Source organism: Erythrolamprus reginae, unplaced genomic scaffold, assembly GCF_031021105.1.
Source record: "Erythrolamprus reginae isolate rEryReg1 unplaced genomic scaffold, rEryReg1.hap1 H_30, whole genome shotgun sequence".
Taxonomy (NCBI): Eukaryota; Metazoa; Chordata; class Lepidosauria; order Squamata; family Dipsadidae; genus Erythrolamprus; species Erythrolamprus reginae.
This window is the reverse complement of record NW_027248485.1, coordinates 164,485-189,477: the sequence shown is the minus strand read 5'-3', so window position 1 is coordinate 189,477 and position 24,993 is coordinate 164,485. Positions and strand designations below refer to the sequence as shown.

Sequence of the window (24,993 nt, the reverse complement as noted above, 5' to 3'; positions counted from 1 at the left end):
ACAAAAAACAAAAATTTAGGAATTTGGCTTATAGCAAGATATTCATCACTCAAGGAAGATAACGAATAATAATAACAGAGTTGGAAGGGACCATGGAGACTTTCTAGTCCAACCCTCTGCTTGGGGAGAAGACCCTACCCTACTTCAGACAAATGGTTATCCAACATCTTCTTAAAAACGTCCAGTATTGGAGCATTCACGACTTCTGGAGTCAAGCCCTTCTACTGATCAATTGTTCTAACTGTCAGGAATTTTCTCCTCCGTTGCAAGATGCTTCTCTCCTTGATTAGTTTCCACCCATTGCTTCCTGCCCTGCCTCAGGTGCTTTGGAGAATAGAGGGAGGGGAGAATGAAGGGGAAGGGGGGAGGGGGAAGGGAGGGGGAGGGGGATGAGGGGAGGGCAAGAGAAAGGGGAAGGGAGGGGAAGAGGAAGGGGAGGGGAGGGATAATTGTGTGGAGAGGGGGAGGGAGAGGAATGGGGAAGGAAGAAGGGAGAGCAGAGGGGGAGGGAACCTCAGAGGGTGGGAAAGAGAGGGGGAGGGGGTAGCAGGAAGGGAAGGGGAGGGGTGGGGGAAGTTTGGAGGAAGGGAGAGGGAAGGGAGGGGTAGGGGAGGGATAGGGATGGGGAGAGAGGAGGAGTGGAAGGGGAAGGGGAAATGGGGGAGGAGGAGGCACCTACTGGAAGCTCCAGGCAAATGGAGGCTCTGGAGCTCTTCTTGTGTCTTCCGGGTCTCCTCCGTGTTTCCTCAGTGGGAGCTTCATCTGAAAGAGAGACCAAGATGTGAGAGCAGCCGGGAGAGGGAGGCTGTCCAGAGACTTCTGCCCTCCATATCTTCACCCACCCCCCACCCCCCACCCCCACCGAGGGTTCCCCCCTTTCAGACTACATGGGAGGAAATGAGGGACATCCTGTGCCCCCTCAGTCAGGGCTGTCATCTGAGGGTTCCTCCCCTCCCCTTCAGGACTCTGAAGCTCCGCAGCATGGAGGCCTTCTGCTCCCTGAGCTGGGCGTTGGTGTTTCGCTCTTCCTCCAGAATCCTCTTCAGCTCCACCCTTTCGGCCACCATGTCCTCTAGCAGACGGGAATTCTTGTAAATTATGAAGAAGGGACAAAAATTAGCTCTCTCATTATAGATAGATAGATAGATAGATAGATAGATAGATAGATAGATAGATAGATAGATAGAGATGGAGAGAATGAGAGAGGGAGGGAGGAAGGAAGGATTTGAAAGAATGTCGGAATTCATCTATAAATATTTCTCACTTCTCCAGTTGTTGATTTATTTTCAGGTTCTCCTGACTCCGGCCAGTTTGCTCCAGAACTCTGCAGAGGAGGCTTCGATATTTGTCCCTCTCAACATTCAACTTTATCTGATGATGACCAATTCTGCAAAAGAGAAAGACAAGAGCAAAATTAGCCCAATCAGGTTTTCATTCAAACAATGCAACTTGTTTCAAATTAAAGCTACCTAAAAATACCTGGCAGTTTCTGAGCTTTACTTTCTCCGTTATTGACTTTTGCCCCTTTGCCCAAGTCAGCCTTGCTGTCCGAGAATTGCTCCCCTCCTCTCTTCCGCCTGCAGCTCCCTGCAGAGTTCGGAGTTCTCCTGGGCAAGCTGGGCGGCTTTTGCCACGAGCTGCTCATTCGGAGAGCTCGTCTGGGGGGTCGTGCTGTAAATTCCAGGATCAGAGAGAAATTAGTGGGTTTTTTACTAGAATCATCAAACTTTTTTTCAATTGAAAAATATTTCTTGTGTTTGTGTGTATAACTTGAGTGTTGCTACTACAACTCCTCCCTCTGGCAACCCCAGGAATCATTTTAATCGCCACATACACGTATTGATCCAAACTATATTGTGTGGTTTCTCTGTGTCATAGAATATCGGTGAGTATAAGGGTATATGTATAATATTTATTTATTTAGTCATGTTTGTGTAATGAATATTGGAGGGGGCCACCCTTTCAGAACTGTATGCAACAAAATGTTGTTTTAATCTATGCTGATTAGTGTACATTGAAAGTTACAATAAAGTTATATCATATTCTATTCTACATTTTCTCCTATATTCTGTGCTATGGCATACATGCAATGCCAAGCTATCCTATCCTAGTTTTTTCTATCCTATCCTATTCTATTCTATTTCCTCTTTCCTCTATTCTGTTCTATTTATCCTATCCTAGATCCTATCCTATTATTCTGTTCTGGGGTTTGGGGTTTTATTATTAGTTGAGAGCTTTTCTTGCTTCCCTCAGTGGCCTCTTCGGACTGAGCCATTTGGACAGGGGGATTCTACACAGGCACAAAGTCGTTGGAATGTACCAACTCCTGGAATCCTTAGGGGTCGTTATCTGTGGATAATTTGGGTCTTCCTGAGGGAGCAGCCCAGACAATGGGGGAGGGGTTGTGCCTGAGGCCTCTTGAATGGAGCAGGTTATACTAGAGCTGGAAGGGACCTCGGAGGTCTTCTAGCCCAGCCCCCTGCTATCCCCCCCCCTCAGACAAGGGAATCTTGAAGGCAAGCGGTTCCACTGGCTAACTGTCCTCGCTGTGAGGATAATTTCTCCTTCATTCCAGGTGGCTTCTCTCAGTCCTTAGTTCCCATCCATCGTTCCTTGTGCTGCCCTCTGGGACCCTGGAGAATAACGTGTCCCCTCTTCTGGATGGCAGCCCCTCAAATACTGGAGTGCTGCCAGGACATCACCCCTAATTCTTCTTTTCTCCAGACTAGCCATGCCCAAAACCTGCAGCCGCTCTTCGTATGCTTCAGCCTCCAGGCCTTTGGTCCCCTCAGTGGCTCTTCTCTGGACTTTTTCTTCCAGGGTCTCAACCTCTTTTCAGTTGCACTATTCCAGTATTCTGCGGGGGGAAGGAGCCTCTGCTTGGGCCCTACTGGATCCCTTAGCTCCTCTCCCCAACCATGGACCTTCCTTGTCCAAAATGGGGGTCTCCAGTCAGGGATTCCTTTCCTTTGGGGCTCCTTTCCCACTTTATCCCATGATGGCTGGGAAAGATGGGAGGCTCCTCAGGACCCCCAGGATGGGATCCCAGAGATAAGGGGGCAGGAAGGACCTCCGAGCATCTCCAGGGCAATTATCTAGGAGCAGACCAGAAGAGACTCTGCTTCTCTCGGTCTGCAGCGGGTGGGAGAGGATGAATGTCTGAATGTCTGATTTCGATCAAGATGGTTTTCCGACACACACACACACACACACACACCCCACACACAAGGCTCACTTGTCTCACTGCTCTTACGAGATTCGGGAAAGGTTGGCTAGGACTCCTCATTACATTATTAGATGAATTTAAAAAGGAATTTTTTAAATATAATTTTCCTTTTCTAATTTTTCTAAATTGCTAATTCCAATATTCCAATATATTCTGATTTTTAATTAGAAAAGAAAGAGTGAGACGTCACCTGACCCTGACTTGCAGCCTCCCCCATTGGCTTCCCCATTGATTTTCTGTTGGAAGCCCCTGAGAAGATTGCAGATGATCACCATGTAACCCTGGGATGCTGCAGCTGTGGTCAAGGGGAGCCAGCTGTAAAGGGCCTGGATTGCAATCGCACGACTGCAGGGACACCGTAATGGCCTGCTTCTAAGTTGCGTTTTCCAGGTTTGTCATGATTTTCAACTGTTTCTAAATGACTGGTCATAAATCAAGGATTACCTGTATTACAAATATTCAGAGAATCACAGAATGTAAGCTGTGAAAGGCACCTTCATGGTCATCTAGTCCAACCCTCTCCTTCATCCAGGAACCCAATGCCACAAATACACCGTTTACACAGACGGATCTCTCATTCTTGCATTTTGATGGTCTTTTCTTTATTTTTATCAGGGAGTTGATGCAAATTATTCAGAGCCATATCTGAACTCCTTGCAAGGAATTGGATGTGACCTGGAAGGGAATTCATGCCCAGCTCCATTGGGACCTCAAACGCCTGAGGAAGAGCAGCCAGACGGGCAAGAGGAGAAGCCATTTCAGTGCTCGATGGGTGGAAAAAGGAAGAGGAGATCCCTCACTTCCCATCATCCTTCGATGACTATCATCTCAATGTAGGGAGTATGGAACTCTACCATAGACTTCTGTCGATCTTGAATGGCTTGAACAGATGCTTCCAGGCATTTCTTCACATTTCAATGAGGTTTTTCTGTCTCTTTTCCCCACAGAAGAGTTATGGATTGCCATAGGGTACTACTACTAATAATAATTATTAAATAAATAATATAAATATTAATATAAATCATAAAGATACAAGCAACAAGTTACAGTCATACAATCATAGGTGGGAGGGTGATTGGAACAAAGGGAAAATTAATAGCAGTGCAGATTTAGTGAATAGTTTGACAGTGTTGAGGGAATTATTTGTTTAACAGAGTTCGGGGGAAAACTGTTCTTGTGTCTAGTTGCCTTGGTGTGCAGTACTGTGCAGCATCATTTTGAGGGTAGAAGTTTTAACAATTTATGTCCAGGATGTGACATAAATATTTTCACGGCCCCCTTTTTTACTCATGCGGTATACAGGCCCTCAATGGAAGGCAGGTTGGCAGTAACTGTGTTTTCTGCATTTGATCTGCCTTGAGTAGAGTATATTATGCTTTGGCTACACAACAATAATCAAAAGGAGTTTATACCTATTGGGAATCAGGTGACTTAGCAATGAACAGCTAAGCTTGTTTCACCAGCGAACAAGATCAATGAAGCATAAGCATGTGGAACAAATGAAACACCTTTTCCCAACCGAGTGAGAAGAAAAATGGCAATCCAGCTCAGCCTTTGACTCACCATGTCAGCAGTGCCTGTGAGAGAGAACAGACCCACCCCAAGCTGCACCAGGAATCAATATTTCCAGAGCACAAAATCAGGGATTTGTTTTCACCCCATTAGGACCGGTTCAGGCAAACCGGTAGTAATGACCTACGGATAGGCTGGTCCACCCCCTCCAGTGCTATACTGTCCTATTTAGGCACATGTGCAAGCTGTGCGCATGCAGCACAAGCCACTCACATGAGCATAGCGCATTTGCGCATGCACAGAAGTGGCACATGTGAGCAAAATCAGCACGTGTGCGCACTCATACTTGTGAACCGGTAGCGAAAGTAAGTTAATACCATCCCTCGACAAAATGTATGAATATTTATTTACAGAGTCAACCGTTAGCCCAATGAGACCCTGGAAAGCGCACAACATAAAAACTACCTGTTCATCACTACTTCACCTTCAACCGCAAAAACACGAGAGCACGAAATCGATTTAAAACTAAATGTCAACCGCTCCAAACTTGACTGCAAAAAATATGACTTCAGCAACAGAGTAATCAACGCCTGGAATGCACTACCTGATTCTGTGGTTTCTACTCCTAACCTCAAAACCTTTAACCTTAGACTATCTACAATTGACCTCTCCTCCTTTCTAAGAGGTCTGTAAGGGGCGTGCATGAGCGCACCAATGTGCCTACCATCCCTGTCCTATTGTCTTCTTTTGTTACTTTTTATCATTACTTATCTAATGTTTAATTTGTAGAAATTATCACCCTATAATTGTTTGACAAAATAAATAAAATAAAATAAAAATAAATAAATAAAAACCTGAGTAAAAGCAAATTTATGCATAGCAGTATAATGTATCAAAGTTAAAAAGAAAGTAAATTTGTTTGCTTACTTCATCTTCGGAAAAAATGGGAATTTTCTGCTCTTCTTCTACATTCTCCTCCGGTTCCTCATGTTTACCTTCCTCAAATGCCCTGTCTTTAATCTCTTCCTCTACTTTATCCATGTACGCTGAGAGCATATGCACCAAGACAAATTCCTTCTGTGTGTCAATCACACTTGGCCAATAAAAATTCTCTTCTCTTCCATTGTATTCTGTGGTTTCTACTCCTAACCTCAAAACCTTTAACCTTAGACTATCTACAATTGACCTCTCCTCCTTTCTAAGAGGTCTGTAAGGGGCGTTCATAAGCGCACCAATGTGCCTACCGTCCCTGTCCTATTGTCTTCTTTTGTTACTTTTTATCATTACTTATCTAATGTTTCATTTGTACAAATTATCACCCTATAAATGTTTGACAAAATAAATAAAATATAAATAAATAAATAAAAACATGAATAAAAGCAAAATTATGCGTTCCAGTATAATGTTGCAATATCAAAGTTAAAAAGAAAGTAAATTTGTTTGCTTCCCTCATCTTCAGAAAAAATGGGGATTTTCTGCTCTTCTTGTAAATCCTCCGGTTCCTCTTCGTTCTCTACTTCCTTCAATGCCTCGTCTTTAATCTCTTCCTCTACTATTTTAATGTTGTCATCTTTCTCCTAAAAAATAAGAAGGGTAAGGAGGACACTCATAACATAAAATGTTGTTTGTGTGTGTTCTGAAATACTCCCGGTCGTCGGCTCCGCCCACTCACCCATAAGCCGCCATTTGGGTTCTTTTACCCTCTGCGCATGCCCAGAATGCTTTGGACATGCGCAGAGGGTAAAAGGACTCAAAGGGATGAATACAGGTGGGTGGGAGGATCCTCACGCTCCCTTCATGACCGGCTCTCTGATGACAGACAGGCTCGTGTGACCCAGGAGCTTTTCACCGCTGGTTTGTGTTTTTGTGTGTGTGTAAATACAGTGGTACCTCTACTTAAGAACTTAATTTGTTCCGTGACCAGGTTCTTAAGTAGAAAAGTTTGTAAGTAGACGCAAGTTTTCCCACAGGAATCAATGTAAAAGGAAATAATGTGTGGAACCCCATTCGGAAAGAAATGAAAGCTTGGAATTTGGGTGGGAGGAGGAGGAAAAAGAAAAGTGGGTTTCCTTTTCCCTCTTACCCTGACAACTGTTATGTCGTTTACTTCCTCCAGCTCATTACTTGTACTCCTTTCTTGTCCTTCCTCCACCACTTCCTCATTATCTTCACCGTCATCTACGAGGTAAAACTTAACTAAAGCTTAAGGGTGGAGAGGGAAGAAAAAAGAAGATTGAATTTACTTCCTCCAGCTGCTCATCCTCTTCATCGGAGGAAGACATGTCGCCATCTCTGATGTAAAATCTCACAGAAGCTTAAGGGTGGAGAGGGAAGAAAAAAGAAGATTGTATTGTATTAGATACTTTATTTGGCAAAGTAAGATTAGACAAGGTATTCGTCCCCGGTGTAGAAGCTGCAAGCAACAGAATTCAGTATCGTCATATTTTTCTACTTCATCATCATCATCCCAATAAGAGGAAGTAGTAAGGAAGATAAGAAGAAGAATAAATAATAATATTAATGCAGTCGTACTACATGGATAAAGATCCCTCAACACTGTCAAATTATTTACTAAGTCTGCACTACTGTTATTATTAGCTTTTTCTCATGATTGCTACTACCCATCTCCTCTCACTTATGACTGTAACCTTGTTGCTTGCATCTTAAGATTTTCATTAATATTGATTGTTTCCTGATTGCTTATTTGACCCCATGATAATAATTAAACTTTGTACTTCATGATTCTTGACAAATGTCTCTTTTCTTTTATGAAAGCATATGCACCAAAGACAAATTCCTTCTGTGTCCAATCACATTTGGCCAATAAAGAATTCTATTCTATTCTATTCTATTCTATTCTATTCTATTCTATTGACATTAGGCAATATTGTGAGAATTAGGTTATCAGCAGAGTGGGTAGCATAAGTGGGGGGAACAGTCCTTTCATCTAAACGTCTATGGAGATTCTTGATAATCCAGATCACAGTTGTTTCAAAGTTGATTTTTTTTTTCAACTGTCAACTGTAGTCCTGTCAAGCGGAAAGCAAACTGCTCTAGACTCTTCCTACAGTTGTGCGGTTGGGCAATAGGAAAACCTGTGACAGGTTGACCTTTAACTCTTCTTTTCGCCTTAGTCAATACTATTCAACTGGCAAATTCAGGTTCGTAAAGCAGGAATTTCTCTGCGATTCGCTTGCAGTTCTCTAAACCTGAAGTGGCCCATATGGAGGGGAACTACTTCTTTGAGTCATTACCAATTATCCAGAAACACAACTCGCATATATAGATACATATCACTACTTAAACAGAATATTTAGAGAGGTATTGTTTCAGAATTCAACTGATAAGATCTGTTAATAACTAGGAAAGTCAGTGTTCTTTAATTGAATTGTACAAGGAACTTCCTCCATCCTTTCTGCGTACGCTGATTTGGGCCAGAATTCAACCAGAGACATCTACCACTGGCAGTAACAACAACAAGAGTAACAGGTAGTGTATTTTACTAGAATGTGAATGGAATATGAAAACATTTTGGGGCCTATTTTTCACTTTAGTTTAGTATTTTTTGAAAATTATCACTATAATGTATTCTGAAAGAAACCAACCACTATCTAATTATACAAATATATAGAGCCTGGGTGCAATATGCTGGCTCTGTTATAAAAGCAATATTACGTGCTGGTTCTGTTATAAAAGTGCTATTGCTAACATGTTGCAAGCTGCCTTTAGTCGAAGGAGAAGGGTGGCATAAAAATCAAATACATAAATAAATGAATGAATGAATAAAATAAATAAATACATTTTATGCACAGAAGTGCATTCTATTACCTATCCCGTCCAGTGCACAAATCGGGCGGAGGAGGGTTTGGGGGGGATGGAAGTTGCTCACTTTCACAGATGAAGATGACTTTCATCTGATCCTCCTCTTTATTTCTCTGCTAAAAAAACCAAACAAGTGTAAGGAGGACACTCATAACATAAAATGTTATTTGTGTGTGTGTGTGTGTGTTTGTATTTTGAAATACTCCCGGTCGTTGGCGAACTGGTTGCAAAGGGAGTGTGAGGCTCCGCCCACTCACCCAGATTCTGCCATTTGGGTTCTTTTACCCTCTGCGCATGCCCAGAATGCTTTGCACATGTGCAGAGGGTAAAAGAACCCACAGGGGCTGCATCCAGGTGGGTGGGCGGAGCCTCATGCTCCCTTTGCGACCGGCTCTTTTACGACTGACAGACACGCGTGACCCAGGAGCATTTCACCGCTGGTGTCTCTGTGTGTTTGTTTGTGTGTGTGTGTGTAAAAACAGCGCACACAGGAAGAATACAGTGGTACCTCTACTTAAGAACTTAATTCGTTTCGTGACCAGGTTCTTAATTAGAAAAGTTTGTAAGTAGAGGCAATTCTTCCCACAGGAATCAATGTAAAAGCAAATAATTTGTGGAAACCCACTAGGAATGAAATAAAAAGCTGCACATACCCAGGAAGCAAAATCTCGCAAAAGGATGCGCAGGCGGGCGAACCTTTGGGCAAACTACCAATATCTTGCAAGATTGGCAAACCGGCAATATTTTGTGAGTGTGCACGTCCCCTCGCGAAATGTTGCTCCCTATGCATGCACAGGAGCAAAATCTCGAGTCAGGCCCGTGTGTGTGCCCTCTGGAGACAGAGAGTGGGACCCCGAGCAACCCAGTAGCAGGGGAAGCCGGCCTGAAGAAAAACATCCGGTTAATTGTAATGGCTTAGACTGCAGTTTGGAGATGCTATACCCGTGATGGTGAACCTTTTTTCCCTCGGGTGCTGCAAGCCTGTGCACAAACACTATCACAGCGGCACTAGTGCCCCCACACATAATTCAATGGAGGATGAAAATTGCATCCCCTGTCCCTCAGAGGCCCTCTGGAGGCCAAAAACAGCCTGTTTCCCCACTTCTGGTGGGCCCTATAGGCCCGTTTTTCTCCCTCTCCAGGCTCCAGAGGCTTCCCGAAGCTTGGAGAGGGCAAAAATGCTCTCCCACACTCCCCCAGAGGCCTTCCGGAAGCCAAAAATGCCCCCCCAGAGCCTCTGTGGGAGCCGAAAATCAGCTGGCCATTGCGCTCATGGATGCTGGAGCTGAGTTGGGGCAATTTGCTTTTAGTATTGGATTTTATTGTACATTGTTTATGATTGTTGTTAGCCGCCCCGAGTTTTCGGAGAGGGGCTGCATATAAATCCAATAAAACTAAACTAAACTAAACAGCTTATGTGCCTTCAGATATGGCTCTGCGTGCCATCACTGCGTTATACTATATATCAGTAGCATTAAATTGAAAAAAAAAACCATTTCAGGGCAAGTTTCTCCCCAAAGAAGCTTCCATGTCCAGGTGGCCTGGGATTGCACATTTTAAAATACCCCTATACTCAGCTCCAGATCAGGTTGGCAGATAAGGCCTGGGAATTTTCAACTCCTAGATAATGAAGAGGCTAAGATCAGCCTACAGATGGCTGAGGGAGGGGCAGGGATTCTCTCTTCCATCCCCCAGACCAGTGTTTCCCAAACTTGGCAACTTGAAGATATCTGGACTTCAACTCCCAGAATTCCCCAGCCAGCGAATAATGGGAGTTTAAGTCCAGATATCTTCAAGTTGCCAAAGTTGGGAAACACTGCCCCAGACTGTGTTTTCCAAGTCATGATCTGGAAACTCCCAAATTTTCTTCAGGGAGTCCAAGATAATAATACCTGAGTCTTCCTCCTCCTGAACCAAGGGAAGCAGCAGGTCCAGCGTTTTGGTCTGTGATCCTTCTCCTATTTGCATGGGGGTTACAAAAATGATCAGTTACAGCAATAGCACTTAGACTAACTCTAACACTAACCTTTACCCTACCCGAACCCAAAGGAAGGAAGGGAGGAAGGAAGAGAGGGAGGGAGGGAGGGAGGACAAAGAGAGGAAGGGAAAGACGGAAGGAAGGAAATAAGGAAGGAAGGAAGGAAGGAAGGAAGAACAAGAGAGGAAGGGAAGGAAGGAAGGAAGGAAGTGAGGGAGGACAAGGGAGGGAGGGAGGATGGAAGGAAAGAAGGACAAGAGAAGAAGGGAAGGAAGGATGGAAGGAAGGAAGGAAGGAAAGAAGGACAAGAGAAGAAGGGAAGGAAGGAAGAAAGGAAGGAAAGAAGAAAGGAAGATACGAAGGACAAGAGAGGAAGGGAAGGAAGGAAGGAAAGGCAAGAGAGGAAGGGAGGGAAGGAAGGAAGGACAAGAGAGGAAGGGAAAGAAGGGAGGAAGGAAGGAAGAACAAGAGAGTAAGGGAAGGAAGGAAGGAAGTGAGGGAGGACAAGGGAGGGAGGGAGGATGGAAGGAAAGAAGGACAAGAGAAGAAGGGAAGGAAGGACAAGAGAGGAAGGAAAGAAAGGAAGGAAGGAAGGAAAGAAGAAAGGAAGATAGGAAGGACAAGAGAGGAAGGGAAGGAAGGAAAGACAAGAGAGGAAGGGAAGGGAGGAAGGAATGGAGAGGAAGGGGAGGGAGGGAGGGAAGGGAGGAAGGAAGGAAAGAAGGAAGGACAAGAGAGGAAGGGAAGGAAGGACAAGACAGGGAGGGAAGAAAGGAAGGAAGGAAGATAGGAAGGACAAGAGAGGAAGGGAAGGAAGGGAGGACAAGAGAGGGAGGGAAGGAAGGAAGGAAGATAGGAAGGACAAGAGAGGAAGGGAAGGAAGGGAGGACAAGAGAGAAAGGGAAGGAAGGAATGGAGAGGAAGGGGAGGGAGGGAGGGGGGGAAGGGAGGAAGGAAGGACAAGAGAGGAAGGGAAGGAAGGGCAAGAGAAGAAATAAGGAAGGAAGGAAGGGAGGGCGAGGAAGGGGAGGGAGGGAGGGAAGGAAGGAAGGGAGGAAAGACAAAAGAAGAAGGGAAGGAATGAAGAAAAGAAGGAAGGACAAGAGGAAAGGATGGAAGGAAGGAAGGGCACGAGAGGAAGGAATGAAGGAAAGAATGGAGAGGAAGGGGAGGGAGGAAGGAAGGAAGGACAAGAGAGGAAGGGATGGAAGGATGGAGGAGGAGAGCGGGAGGAGGAAGCAGGGGAAGGAGAAGAACAAAAGAAAGGGGGAAAGCAGAGGAGGAGAATTCTAATAGGAAAACGTTGCACAGAGCCATAACCTTAAATTTCTGCAACGCTTCATGTTGTGTGAGTCTATCTACTGATTCTCCGTTGTAATATGTGCCTGGTTTTTCCCTGCACTTCCAACATAGAAGTGACAGATTGAGGTACATTTTAGCAAGTCTAGCTGGTGGCAGGTGCCAACTGTAAAACATTTTATAATGACACAATTATTAAAAGAAATTAAAAAATTTGGAAAAGGGATTTAAAATCAATAAAGTCAAGATAAAAATATAAACTAAAAATCTTTCCAAAAAACCTGGTAAAAGACTTAACTGGGAAAACAGAATTACAGATCAAAAAACAAAAATTTAGGAATTTGGCTTATAGCAAGATATTCATCACTCAAGGAAGATAACGAATAATAATAACAGAGTTGGAAGGGACCATGGAGATTTTCTAGTCCAACCCTCTGCTTGGGGAGAAGACCCTACCCTACTTCAGACAAATGGTTATCCAACATCTTCTTAAAAACGTCCAGTATCGGAGCATTCACGACTTCTGGAGTCAAGCCCGTCTACTGATCAATTGTTCTAACTGTCAGGAATTTTCTCCTCCGTTGCAAGATGCTTCTCTCCTTGATTAGTTTCCACCCATTGCTTCCTGCCCTGCCCTCAGGTGCTTTGGAGAATAGAGGGAGGCGAGAATGAAGGGGAAGGGAGGGGGGAAGGGAGAGGAGGGGGAATGCTGGAGGACGGAAAGGAGTAGAGAGGGGGAAGGGGGAGGAGGGTAGGGGAAGAGAAAGGGGTGAAAGGGGAAGGAAGGGGAAGAGGGAGGGAAGGAAGGGGGCAGGGGAGGGGAAAGGCAGGGGAGGGATGAGGGTGTGGAGAGGGAGAGGGAGAGGGAGAGGAATCGGGAAGGAAGAAGGGAGAGCAGAGGGAGAGGGAACCTGAGAGGAAGGGGGAAGGGGGGAGGGAAAGAGAGGGGGAGGGGGTATCAGGAAGGGAAGGGGAGGGGAAGGGAGAGGTGGGGGAAGTTTTTAGGAAGGGAGAGGGAGAGAGAGGCAGGGGAGAGATAGGGATGGGGAGAGAGGAGGAGTGGAAGGGGAAGGGGGGAGGGGAAATGGGGGAGGAGGAGGCACCTACTGGAAGCTCCAGGCAGATAGAGGCTCGGGAGCTCTTCTTGTGTCTTCCGGGTCTCCTCCGTGTTTCCTCAGTGGGAGCTCCATCTGAAAGAGAGACCAAGATGTGAGAGCAGCCGGGAGGGGGAGGCTGTCCAGAGACTTCTGCCCTCCATATCTTCACCCCACCCCCACCCCCACCGAGGGTTCCCCCCTTTCAGACTACATGGGAGGAAATGAGGGACATCCTGTGCCCCCTCAGTCAGGGCTGTCATCTGAGGGTTCCTCACCTCCCCCTCAGAACTCTGAGGGCTCCACAGCATGGAGGCCTTCTGCTCCCTGAGCTGGGCGTTGGTGTTTTGCTTTTCCTCCAGAGTCCTGTTCAGGTCCACCCTTTCGGCCACCATGTCCTCTAGCAGATGGGAATTCTTGTAAATTATGAAGAAGAGACAGAAATTAGCCCTCTCATGATTGATAGATAGATAGATAGATAGATAGATAGATAGATAGAAGATATAGATAGATAGATAGATAGATAGATAGGTAGGTAGGTAGATAGATAGATAGATAGATAGATAGATAGATAGATAGATAGATAGATAGATAGATAGATAGATAGATATGGATGGAGAGAATGAGAGAGGGAGGGAGGGAGGAAGGATTTGAAAGAATGTCGGAATTCATCTATAAATATTTCTCACTTCTCCAGTTGTTGATTTATTTTCAGGTTCTCCTGACTCCGGCCAGTTTGCTCCAGAACTCTGCAGAGGAGGCTTCGATATTTGTCCCTCTCAACATTCAACTTTATCTGATGATGACCAATTCTGCAAAAGAGAAAGACAAGAGCAAAATTAGCCCAATCAGGTTTTCATTCAAACAATGCAACTTGTTTCAAATTTTTTAAAGCTACCTAAAAATACCTGGCAGTTTCTGAGCTTTACTTTCTCCGTTATTGACTTTTGCCCCTTTGCCCAAGTCAGCCTTGCTGTCCGAGAATTGCTCCCCTCCTCTCTTCTGCCTGCAGCTCTCTGCAGAGTTCGGAGTTCTCCTGGGCAAGCTGGGCGGCTTTTGCCAGGAGCTGCTCATTCAGAGAGCTCGTCTGGGGGGTCGTGCTGTAAATTCCAGGATCAGAGAGAAATTAGTGGGTTTTTACTAGAATCATCGAACTTTTTTTCAATTGAAAAATATTTCTTGTGTTTGTGTGTATAACTTCAGTGTTGCTACTACAACTCCTCCCTCTGGCAACCCCAGGAATCATTTTAATCGCCACATACACGTATTGATCCAAACTATATTGTGTGGTTTCTCTGTGTCATAGAATATAGGTGAGTATAAGGGTAGATGTATAATATTTATTTATTTAGTCATGTTTGTGTAATGAATATTGGAGGGGGCCACCCTTTCAGAACTGTATGCAACAAAATTTTGTTTTAATCTATGCTGATTAGTGTACACTGAAAGTTATAATAAAGTTATTATATCATATTCTATTCTACATTTTCTCCTATATCCTGTGCTATGGCATACATGCAATGCCAAGCTATCCTATCCTAGTTTTTTCTATCCTATCCTATTCTATTCTATTTCCTCTTTCCTCTATTCTGTTCTATTTATCCTATCCTAGATCCTATCCTATTATTCTGTTCTGGGGTTTGGGGTTTTATTATTAGTTGAGAGCTTTTCTTGCTTCCCTCAGTGGCCTCTTCGGACTGAGCCATTTGGACAGGGGGATTCTACACAGGCAGAAAGTCGTTGGAATGTACCAACTCCTGGAATCCTTAGGGGTCGTTATCTGTGGATGATTTGGGTCTTCCTGAGGGAGCAGCCCAGACAATGGGGGAGGGGTTGTGCCTGAGGCCTCTTGAATGGAGCAGGTTATACTAGAGCTGGAAGGGACCTCGGAGGTCTTCTAGCCCAGCCCCCTGCTATCCCCCCCCCTCAGACAAGGGAATCTTGAAGGCAAGCGGTTCCACTGGCTAACTGTCCTCGCTGTGAGGATAATTTCTCCTTCATTCCAGGTGGCTTCTCTCAGTCCTTAGTTCCCATCCATCGTTCCTTGTGCTGCCCTCTGGGACCCTGGAGAATAACGTGTCCCCTCTTCTGGATGGCAGCCCCTCAAATACTGGAGTGCTGCCAGGACCTCACCCCTAATTCTTCTTTTCTCCAGACTAGCCATGCCCAAAACCTGCAGCCGCTCTTCGTATGCTTCAGCCTCCAGGCCTTTGGTCCCCTCAGTGGCTCTTCTCTGGACTTTTTCTTCCAGGGTCTCAACCTCTTTTCAGTTGCACTATTCCAGTATTCTGCGGAGGGAAGGAGCCTCCGCTTGGGCCCAACTGGATCCCTTAGCTCCTCTCCCCAACCATGGACCTTCCTTGTACAAAATGGGGGTCTCCAGTCAGGGATTCCTTTCCTTTGGGGCTCCTTTCCCACTTTATCCCATGATGGCTGGGAAAGATGGGAGGCTCCTCAGGACCCCCAGGATGGGATCCCAGAGATAAGGGGGCAGGAAGGACCTCCGAGCATCTCCAGGGCAATTATCAAGGAGGAGACCAGAAGAGACTCTGCTTCTCTCGGTCTGCAGCGGGTGGGAGAGGATGAATGTCTGAATGTCTGATTTCGATCCAAAGATCGTTTTCCGACACCACCACCCCACACACACACACAAGGCTCACTTGTCTCACAGCTCTTACGAGATTCGGGAAAGGTTGGCTAGGACTCCTCATTACACTATTAGATGAATTTAAAAAGGAATTTTTTAAATATAATTTTCCTTTTCTAATTTTTCTAAATTGCTAATTCCAATATTCCAATATATTCTGATTTTTAATTAGAAAAGAAAGAGTGAGACGTCACCTGACCCTGACTTGCAGCCTCCCCCATTGGCTTCCCCATTGATTTTCTGTTGGAAGCCCCTGAGAAGATTGCAGATGATCACCATGTAACTCTGGGATGCTGCAGCTGTGGTCAAGGGGAGCCAGCTGTAAAGGGCCTGGATTGCAATCGCACGACTGCAGGGACACCGTAATGGCCTGCTTCTAAGTTGCATTTTCCAGGTTTGTCATGATTTTCAACTGTTTCTAAATGACTGGTCATAAATCAAGGATTACCTGTATTACAGATATTCAGAGAATCACAGAATGTAAGCTGTGAAAGGCACCTTCATGGTCATCTAGAGCAGAGGTCCCCAACCGCCGGTCCGCGGACCGGGACCGGGCCGTTGGGGTTTTTCAGCCGGTCCGCGGCGCCGCTGACAGCTAGCTTTGGCTGCCGGGGGGGCGGGGAGGATTAAATCCTCCCCCCCTCCAGGAGCAGCAAAAGCCTAAGCGGCGGGGTGCATTTCGGCAATGCTTTCCCTCCGCGGTGGGGGGTGCAGGGCAGGCGCAGGCAGCCCCAGGAGACGCCGCCGCTATCCGGGCGCGGCGAAAGCGAGTCCGGTCGAAAGGCTGCCCGGGTCGCGCCTGCGGTCGTCCTCGCGCTCCCATCGCGCAACAAGTGCGGGCTTGTTGTGGCTGCCGCGCGCCGCTTTGCCTCCCTCTGCTGCGAGCCTTCGGGGCTCCGGGGCGGCGCGGCTGGCGGGAGGGCAGCTTCCAGCGGGACGTTGATGGGTCTTGGAAAGCTTTCTCGTGGCGGTGGCTCTGGCGCGGCTGCAGAGCGTTGGTGGGAGCGGGAACTCCGTCGGATCGCCCGAACTCCAAAGCCTCAGCGAGGTTTGGCTGCCGGGGGGGCGGGGAGGATTAAATCCTCCCCCCCTCCAGGAGCAGCAAAAGCCTAAGCGGCGGGGTGCGCCCTTTGCATTTCGGCATTGGCGCTCTCTCCTCCAGGAGCAGCAAAAGCCTCAGCGACTGATCGCGTCATTTGCCTTTCTGCTCCATCGCTGAGGCTTTTGCTGCTCGTGGAGGGGAGAGCGCCAATGCCGAAATGCAAAGGGCGCACCCCGCCGCTTAGGCTTTTGCTGCTCGTGGAGGGGGGGTTGGCGGTGCCGATACCAAATGCTTTCCCTCCGCGGTGGGGGGTGCAGGGCAGGCGCAGGCAGCCCCAGGAGACAAAGAGTGAATGAGAGAAAGGAAAGAGAGAGAAAGGGAGGGAGAGAAAGGAGTGAGAGATAGAAAGGATAGAGAGTAAGAGGGAATGAGAGAAAGGAAAGAGAGAGAAAGGGAGAGAGAGAAGGAAAGAGTGAGAGATAGAAAGGATAGAAAGAGGGAATGAGAGAAAGGAAAGAGAGAGAAAGGGAGGGAGAGAAGGAAAGAGTGAGAGATAGAAAGGATAGAAAGAGGGAATGAGAGAAAGGAAAGAGAGAGAGAGGGAGGGAGAGAAGGAAAGAGTGAGAGATAGAAAGGATAGAAAGAGGGAATGAGAGAAAGGAAAGAGAGAGAAAGGGAGAGAGAGAAGGAAAGAGTGAGAGATAGAAAGGATAGAAAGAGGGAATGAGAGAAAGGAAAGAGAGAGAAAGGGAGGGAGAGAAGGAAAGAGTGAGAGATAGAAAGGATAGAAAGAGGGAATGAGAGAAAGGAAAGAGAGAGAAAGGGAGAGAGAGAAGGAAAGAGTGAGAGATAGAAAGGATAGAAAGAGGGAATGAGAGAAAGGAAAGAGAGAGAAAGGGAGGGAGAGAAGGAAAGAGTGAGAGATAGAAAGGATAGAAAGAGGGAATGAGAGAAAGGAAAGAGAGAGAAAGGGAGAGAGAGAAGGAAAGAGTGAGAGATAGAAAGGATAGAAAGAGGGAATGAGAGAAAGGAAAGAGAGAGAAAGGGAGGGAGAGAAGGAAAGAGTGAGAGATAGAAAGGATAGAAAGAGGGAATGAGAGAAAGGAAAGAGAGAGAAAGGGAGGGAGAGAAGGAAAGAGTGAGAGATAGAAAGGATAGAAAGAGGGAATGAGAGAAAGAGGAAATGAAGGAAATGAACCCCACCCCCATATGACCAAAGCGCCCCCCCCCCCCCCCCACCGGGCCATGGAAAACTGGTCTAGCTTAATGCCGGTCCCTGGTGCAAAAAAGGTTGGGGACCTCTGATCTAGAGCAACCCTCTCCTTCATCCAGGAACCCAATGCCACAAACACACCGTTTACACAGACGGATCTCTCATTCTTGCATTTTGATGGTCTTTTCTTTATTTTTATCAGGGAGTTGATGCAAATTATTCAGAGCCATATCTGAACTCCTTGCAAGGAATTGGATGTGACCTGGAAGGGAATTCATGCCCAGCTCCATTGGGACCTCAAACGCCTGAGGAAGAGCAGCCAGACGGGCAAGAGGAGAAGCCATTTCAGTGCTCGATGGGTGGAAAAAGGAAGAGGAGATCCCTCACTTCCCATCATCCTTCGATGACTATCATCTCAATGTAGGGAGTATGGAACTCTACCATAGACTTCTGTCGATCTTGAATGGCTTGAACAGATGCTTCCAGGCATTTCTTCACATTTCAATGAGGTTTTTCTGTCTCTTTTCCCCACAGAAGAGTATGGATACATCCAGCCAACCCTCTGGAAGCTCCAGGACCTTCCTTTTGAAGGGGGATCAGGGATGCCAGAAGTCATCCTGCCAGGGAGTCTCTCGATGGCTCGATGGACACGGATGGCAAAGAAAGGTGGAACAAACATTATTTGGAGATGCAGGTGATGCTCTTCTTGGTTCATGGGAGCAACCTCATTCTTCTGAGGTCAAGGACTTTTGGAAAACAGGCTGCTTTGTTGCAAGAAAGCATTAGATGCTCGTTTCAGAGGTATAAATGAGGAAGGAAATGTTTGGCCTGAAAGCCACATTCCATCTGCATTGTCGTTTCTTGACGGTTCCCCAGATGGAGCGCTATAGTCTGGTGGGTTTCCTTTTTCCTCTTACCTTGATAGCTGCTTTTCTTGCTGCATTCTCCAGCTGCTGAGAGAAGGACTTTCGGTTGCTGTAAAGGCCCTGCCTGTACCGAGATGTTGACTTCTTGACCGCAGAACTATCCGCATCTTCTATCCAGTACAAACTATCACCTTAAGGATGGGGAGGGAAGGGGGAAAAGATTGAATTGAATTGAATTAGATACCTTAATTGGCCAAGTAATATTAGACATGCAAGGAATTCCTTCCAGTATACAAATCGGGGGGAGGGGGGTTGGGGGGGGAGGGAAGTTACTCACAATTAAGGACGAAGGGGAGTTTCTCTTCTTCCTCCACTTTCTCCTCTTCCTCCACTTTCTCCTCAAGTTCCTCCACTTTCTCCTCAAGTTCCTCATATTTTACGTCTTCCTCCACTTTCTCAAATTCCGCATCTTTCACCTCTTCCTCTACTTTATCCTCAATTTCGTCATCTTTCTCCTAAAAAATAAGAAGTGTAAGGAGGACACTCATAACATAAAAGGTTGTTTGTGTGTGTTTTGAAGTTGCTCACTTTCACAGATGAAGATGACTTTCATCTGATCCTCTTTATTTCTCCGCTAAAAAACCCAAAAAAGTGTAAGGAGGACACTCATAACATAAAATGTTATGTGTGTGTGTGTGTGTGTTTGTATTTTGAAATACTCCCGGTCGTCGGCGAATCAGTTGCAAAGGGAGTGTGAGGCTCCGCCCACTCACCCAGATGCCGCCATTTGGGTTCTTTTACCCTCTGCGCATGCGCAGAATGCTTTGCACATGTGCAGAGGGTAAAAGAACCCAAAGGGGATGCATCCAGGTGGGTGGGCAGAGCCTCATGCTCCCTTCGTGACCGGCTCTCCGATGACTGACAGACACGCGTGACCCAGGAGCATTTCACCGCTGGTTTGTGTGTTTGTGTGTGTGTATATATAAAAGCAGCACACACAGGAAGAATACAGTGGTACCTCTACTTAAGAACTTCAGGTTCTTAATTAGAAAAGTTTGTAAGTAGAAGCAATTTTTCCCATAGGAATCAATGTAAAAGCAAATAATGTGTGAAAAACCACTAGGAATGAAATAAAAGCTGTGCGTACAGTGGGTGCATGCGTCAGAGCACGATTTGGCTTCTGCATATACGCAGGAAGCAATATCTCGTAAAAGGATGCACTGGCGGGTGAAATTTTGGCAATTTTGAGCAAACTACCAATATCTTGCAAGATTGGCAAGCCGGCAATATTTTGTGAGTGCGCATGTCCCCTCGCGAAATTTAGATCCCTATGCATGCGCAGAAGCCAAATCTCGAATCAGGGCCGTGTGCCTGCCCTCCGTAGACAGAGAGTGGCACCACAGTAGCAGGGGAAGCAGGCCTCAAGAAAAACATCCGGTTAATTGTAATGGGTTGGACTGCAGTTTGGAGGTGCTATACCCATGATGGCGAACCTTTGTTCCCTTGGGTGCCGCAAGAGTGTGCACACACTCAATGCCTGAGGAGGATGAAAATTGCCTCCCCTGCCCCTCAGAGGCCCTCTGGAGGCCAAAAACAGCCTGTTTCCCCACTTCTGGTGGGCCCTATAGGCCCGTTTTTCACCCTCCCCAGGCTTCCCGGAGCCTGGAGAGGGCAAATGTCCAGATATTTTCAAGTTACCAAGGTTCGAAACACTGCCCCAGATTGTGTTTCCCAAGTCGTGATCTGGAAACTCCCAGATTTTCTTCAGGAATTACAAGATAATAATACCTGAGTCTTCCTTCTCCTCCATGGGAAACAGCACCTCAACAAATTTGTTTGACGCTTCTCCTATTTGCATGGGGATAAGAAAAAGGATCAGTTACAGCAATAGCACTTGGACTCTAATACTAACCTTTACTCTACCTGAACCCAAAGGAAGGGAGGGAGGGAGGGAGGGAGGGAAGAAGGAACAACAAGAGAGGAAGGGAAGGGAAGGAAGGAAGGTCCGTTTTTCACCCTCCACAGGCTCCAGAGGCTTCCCGGAGCCTGGAGAGGGCAAACGTCCAGATATTTTCAAGTTGCCAAGGTTCGAAACACTGCCCCAGATTGTGTTTCCCAAGTCATGATCTGGAAACTCCCAGATTTTCTTCAGGAATTCCAAGATAATAATACCCGAGTCCTCCTTCTCCTTATCCATGGGAAGCAGCAGGTAAAATAATTTCGGTGACGCTTCTCCTATTTGCATGGGGATAAGAAAAAGGATCAGTTACAGCAATAGCACTTGGACTCTAACACTAACCTTTACTCTACCCGAACCCAAAGGAAGAAAGGGAGGAAGGGAGGGAGGGAGGACAAGAGAGGAAGGGAAGGAAGGAAGGAAGGAAAAAAGGAAGGAAAAAAGAAGGAAGGTAGTCCGTTTTTCACAATCCCCAGGCTCCAGAGGCTTCCCGGAGCCTGGAGAGGGCAAATGTCCAGATATTTTCAAGTTACCAAGGTTCGAAACACTGCCCCAGATTGTGTTTCCCAAGTCGTGATCTGGAAACTCCCAGATTTTCTTCAGGAATTACAAGATAATAATACCTGAGTCTTCCTTCTCCTCCATGGGAAACAGCACCTCAACAAATTTGTTTGACGCTTCTCCTATTTGCATGGGGATAAGAAAAAGGATCAGTTACAGCAATAGCACTTGGACTCTAATACTAACCTTTACTCTATCTGAACCCAAAGGAAGGGAGGGAGGGAGGGAGGGAAGAAGGAACAACAAGAGAGGAAGGGAAGGGAAGGAAGGAAGGAAGGTCCGTTTTTCACCCTCCACAGGCTCCAGAGGCTTCCCGGAGCCTGGAGAGGGCAAATGTCCAGATATTTTCAAGTTGCCAAGGTTCGAAACACTGCCCCAGATTGTGTTTCCCAAGTCGTGATCTGGAAACTCCCAGATTTTCTTCAGGAATTCCAAGATAATAATACCTGAGTCTTCCTCCTCTTGATCCATGGGAAGCAGCAGGTCCAAAAATTTGTTTGACGCTTCTCCTATTTGCATGGGGATAAGAAAAATGATCAGTTGCAGCAATAGCACTTGGACTCTAACACTAACCTTTACTATACCCGAACCCAAAGGAAGGGAGGGAGGGAGGGAAGAAGGAACAACAAGAGAGGAAGGGAAGGGAAGGAAGGAAGGTCCGTTTTTCTCCCTCTCCAGGCTCCAGAGGCTTCCCGGAGCCTGGAGAGGGCAAAAATGCTCTCCCACACTCCCCCAGGAAGCCAAAAATGCCCCCCCAGAGCCTCTGTGGGAGCCGAAAATCAGCTGGCCAATGCGCTCATGGATGCTGGAGCTGAGTTGGGGCAATTTGCTTTTAGTATTGGATTTAATTGTACATTGTTTATTATTGTTGTTAGCCGCCCCGAGTTTTCAGAGAGGGGCTGCATATAAATCCAATAAAACTAAACTAAACTAAACAGCTTACGTTTTTCACCCTCCCAAGGCTCCTGAGGCTTCCCGGAGCCTGGAGAGGGCAAATGTCCAGATATTTTCAAGTTGCCAAGGTTCGAAACACTGCCCCAGATTGTGTTTCCCAAGTCATGATCTGGAAACTCCCAGATTTTCTAAAGGAATTCCAAGATAATAATACCTGAGTCTTCCTTCTCAGCCAGGGGAAACAGCATCTCAAAACATTCGTGTGACGCTTCTCCTATTTGCATGGGGATAAGAAAAAGAATCAGTTACAGCAATAGCACTTGGACTCTAACACTAACCTTTACTCTACCCAAACCCAAAGAAAGGGAGGGAAGGAGGGAAGAAGGAACAACAAGAGAGGAAGGGAAGGGAAGGAAGGAAGGTAGGTCCGTTTTTCACCCTCCCCAGGCTCCAGAGGCTTCCCGGAGCCTGGAGAGGGCAAATGTCCAGATATTTTCAAGTTGCCAAGGTTCGAAACACTGCCCCAGATTGTGTTTCCCAAGTCGTGATCTGGAAACTCCCAGATTTTCTTCAGGAATTCCAAGATAATAATACCTGAGTCTTCCTCCTCTTGATCCATGGGAAGCAGCAGGTCCAAAAATTTGTTTGATGCTTCTCCTATTTGCATGGGGATAAGAAAAACGATCAGTTACAGCAATAGCACTTGGACTCTAACACTAACCTTTACTCTACCCGAACCCAAAGGAAGGAAGGGAGGGAGGGAAGAAGGAACAACAAGAGGGGAAGGGAAGGGAAGGAAGGAAGGAAGGTCCGTTTTTCTCCCTCTCCAGGGTCCAGAGGCTTCCCGGAGCCTGGAGAGGGCAAATGTCCAGATATTTTCAAGTTGCCAAGGTTCGAAACACTGCCCCAGATTGTGTTTCCCAAGTCATGATCTGGAAACTCCCAGATTTTCTAAAGGAATTCCAAGATAATAATACCTGAGTCTTCGTTCTCAGCCAGGGGAAACAGCATCTCAAAACATTCGTGTGACGCTTCTCCTATTTCCTTATGGATAAGAAAAAGAATCAGTTACAGCAATAGCACTTGGACTCTAACACTAACCTTTACTCTACCCAAACCCAAAGAAAGGGAGGGAAGGAGGGAAGAAGGAACAACAAGAGAGGAAGGGAAGGAAGGAAGGAAGGTAGGTCCGTTTTTCACCCTCCCCAGGCTCCAGAGGCTTCCCGGAGCCTGGGGAGGGCAAATGTCCAGATATTTTCAAGTTGCCAAGGTTCGAAACACTGCCCCAGATTGTGTTTCCCAAGTCATGATCTGGAAACTCCCAGATTTTCTTCAGGAATTCCAAGATAATAATACCTGAGTCTTCCTCCTCTTGATCCAGGGGAAACAGGAGGTCCAAAAATTTGTTTGATGCTTCTCCTATTTGCATGGGGATAAGAAAAACGATCAGTTACAGCAATAGCACTTGGACTCTAACACTAACCTTTACTCTACCCGAACCCAAAGGAAGGGAGGGAGGGAGGGAGGGAAGGAGGGAGGGAAGAAGGAACAACAAGAGAGGAAGGGAAGGGAAGGAAGGAAGGTCCGTTTTTCTCCCTCTCCAGGCTCCAGAGGCTTCCCGGAGCTTGGAGAGGGCAAAAATGCTCTCCCACACTCCCCCAGAGGCCTTCCGGAAGCCAAAAATGCCCCCCCAGAGCCTCTGTGGGAGCCGAAAATCAGCTGGCCAATGCGCTCATGGATGCTGGAGCTGATTTGGGGCAATTTGCTTTTAGTATTGGATTTTATTGTACATTGTTTATGATTGTTGTTAGCCGCCCCGAGTTTTCGGAGAGGGGTGGCATATAAATCCAATAAAACTAAACTAAACTAAACAGCTTACGTTCCTTCAGATATGGCTCTGCGTGTAGCATTAAATTGAAAAAAAAAAACCATTTCAGGGCAAGTTTCTCCCCAAAGAAGCTTCCATGTCCAGGTGGCCTGGGATTGCACATTTTAAAATACCCCTATACTCAGCTCCAGATCAGGTTGGCAGATAAGGCCTGGGAATTTGCAACTCCTAGATAATGAAGAGGTTAAGATCAGCCTACAGATGGCTGAGGGAGGGGCAGGGATTCTCTCTTCAATCCCCAGACCGGGTGTTTCCCAACCTAGGCAACTTGAAGAAATCTGGAATTCCAAGATAATAATACCTGAGTCTTCCTCCTCCTGAACCAGGGGAAGCAGCAGGTCCAGCATTTTTGTCTCTCATGCTTCTCCTATTTGCATGGGGGTTACAAAAATGATCAGTTACAGCAAAAGCATTTGGACTAACTTTAACATTAACCTTTACCCTACCCGAATCCAAAGGATGGAAGAAAGGAATGAAGGAAGGGAGGGAGGGATGGAGGACAAGAGAAGAAGGAAAGGAAGGAAGGAAGGAAGGAAGGAAGAGCACCTATATACCAATTCACAGTGCTTTACAGCCCTCTCTAAGCAGTTTACACAGTCGGAATATTGCCTCCAAATTCCTCCATTTTTGGCCACACTCACTCAGTCACATGACCCCACCACCAAGCCACGCCCACAGAATTGGTAGGGGAACATTTGAATGTCATCCCTTAGGGAGAGGGCGTGTCTTTCAGGTCAATGTTGAATCCCTACAGTTTCCTTTATTTCAGAAGTGACTTCTCCTGGCCCGCATCTTCCTAGGACTCACTTACCTGGGATGACAGGACCCCCTCCAAAAAAAGAGATGAGACCAGAACTCAGGGTCTCCTAAAGTATTTGTTTGTGTTTGTGTGTGTGTGTATGTGTGTTTTCTGTTGATCCACCTGATATACCTAAATATGGGAGGGAGCATACTGCTTCCTTTTTGCCTTTCTGTCCCACTTCAGGGGACATCC

At 46.3% G+C, this 24,993-nt stretch overlaps 2 protein-coding genes across 2 annotated transcripts in view; both read right to left on the bottom strand.

The window, feature by feature from the left end:
• Positions 1–764, bottom strand: part of LOC139155586 (fumarylacetoacetase-like) — a 34,693-nt gene extending 33,929 nt beyond the window's left edge. The window contains exon 1 of the mRNA XM_070730778.1: positions 680–764. The gene's annotated coding sequence lies outside the window, so the exon portion shown is untranslated. The remainder of the gene's footprint in view (positions 1–679) is intronic.
• LOC139155579 (uncharacterized) lies at positions 680–24,991 on the bottom strand. The gene is made up of 24 exons (XM_070730770.1): positions 24,953–24,991; positions 24,301–24,366; positions 23,468–23,530; positions 23,089–23,148; positions 22,706–22,768; positions 22,326–22,385; positions 21,664–21,726; positions 21,280–21,339; positions 20,872–20,934; positions 20,488–20,547; positions 19,037–19,214; positions 18,751–18,890; positions 13,840–14,031; positions 13,621–13,743; positions 13,210–13,347; positions 12,945–13,027; positions 10,453–10,518; positions 8,567–8,676; positions 6,822–7,052; positions 3,671–6,315; positions 1,480–1,671; positions 1,265–1,387; positions 885–1,088; positions 680–762 (listed from the first exon to the last, which is right to left on the bottom strand). Exons 1-13 carry the CDS (start codon positions 24,989–24,991, stop codon positions 14,002–14,004), a joined length of 945 nt encoding a protein of 314 aa, XP_070586871.1. The 3' UTR covers positions 680–762; positions 885–1,088; positions 1,265–1,387; positions 1,480–1,671; positions 3,671–6,315; positions 6,822–7,052; positions 8,567–8,676; positions 10,453–10,518; positions 12,945–13,027; positions 13,210–13,347; positions 13,621–13,743; positions 13,840–14,001.
• Positions 24,992–24,993: the final 2 nt, after the last annotated feature.

Coding starts and splice junctions, on each gene's coding strand:
- LOC139155579 (XM_070730770.1), bottom strand. CDS start 24,991: ATGTCCCCTGAAGTGGGACAGAAAGGCAAAAAGGAAGCA. Junction 21,340..21,663: donor TCAAGAGGAGGAAGACTCAG/GTATTATTATCT, acceptor CCATGCAAATAG/GAGAAGCGTCAAACAAATTT. Junction 20,935..21,279: donor GGAGGAGAAGGAAGACTCAG/GTATTATTATCT, acceptor CCATGCAAATAG/GAGAAGCGTCACCGAAATTA.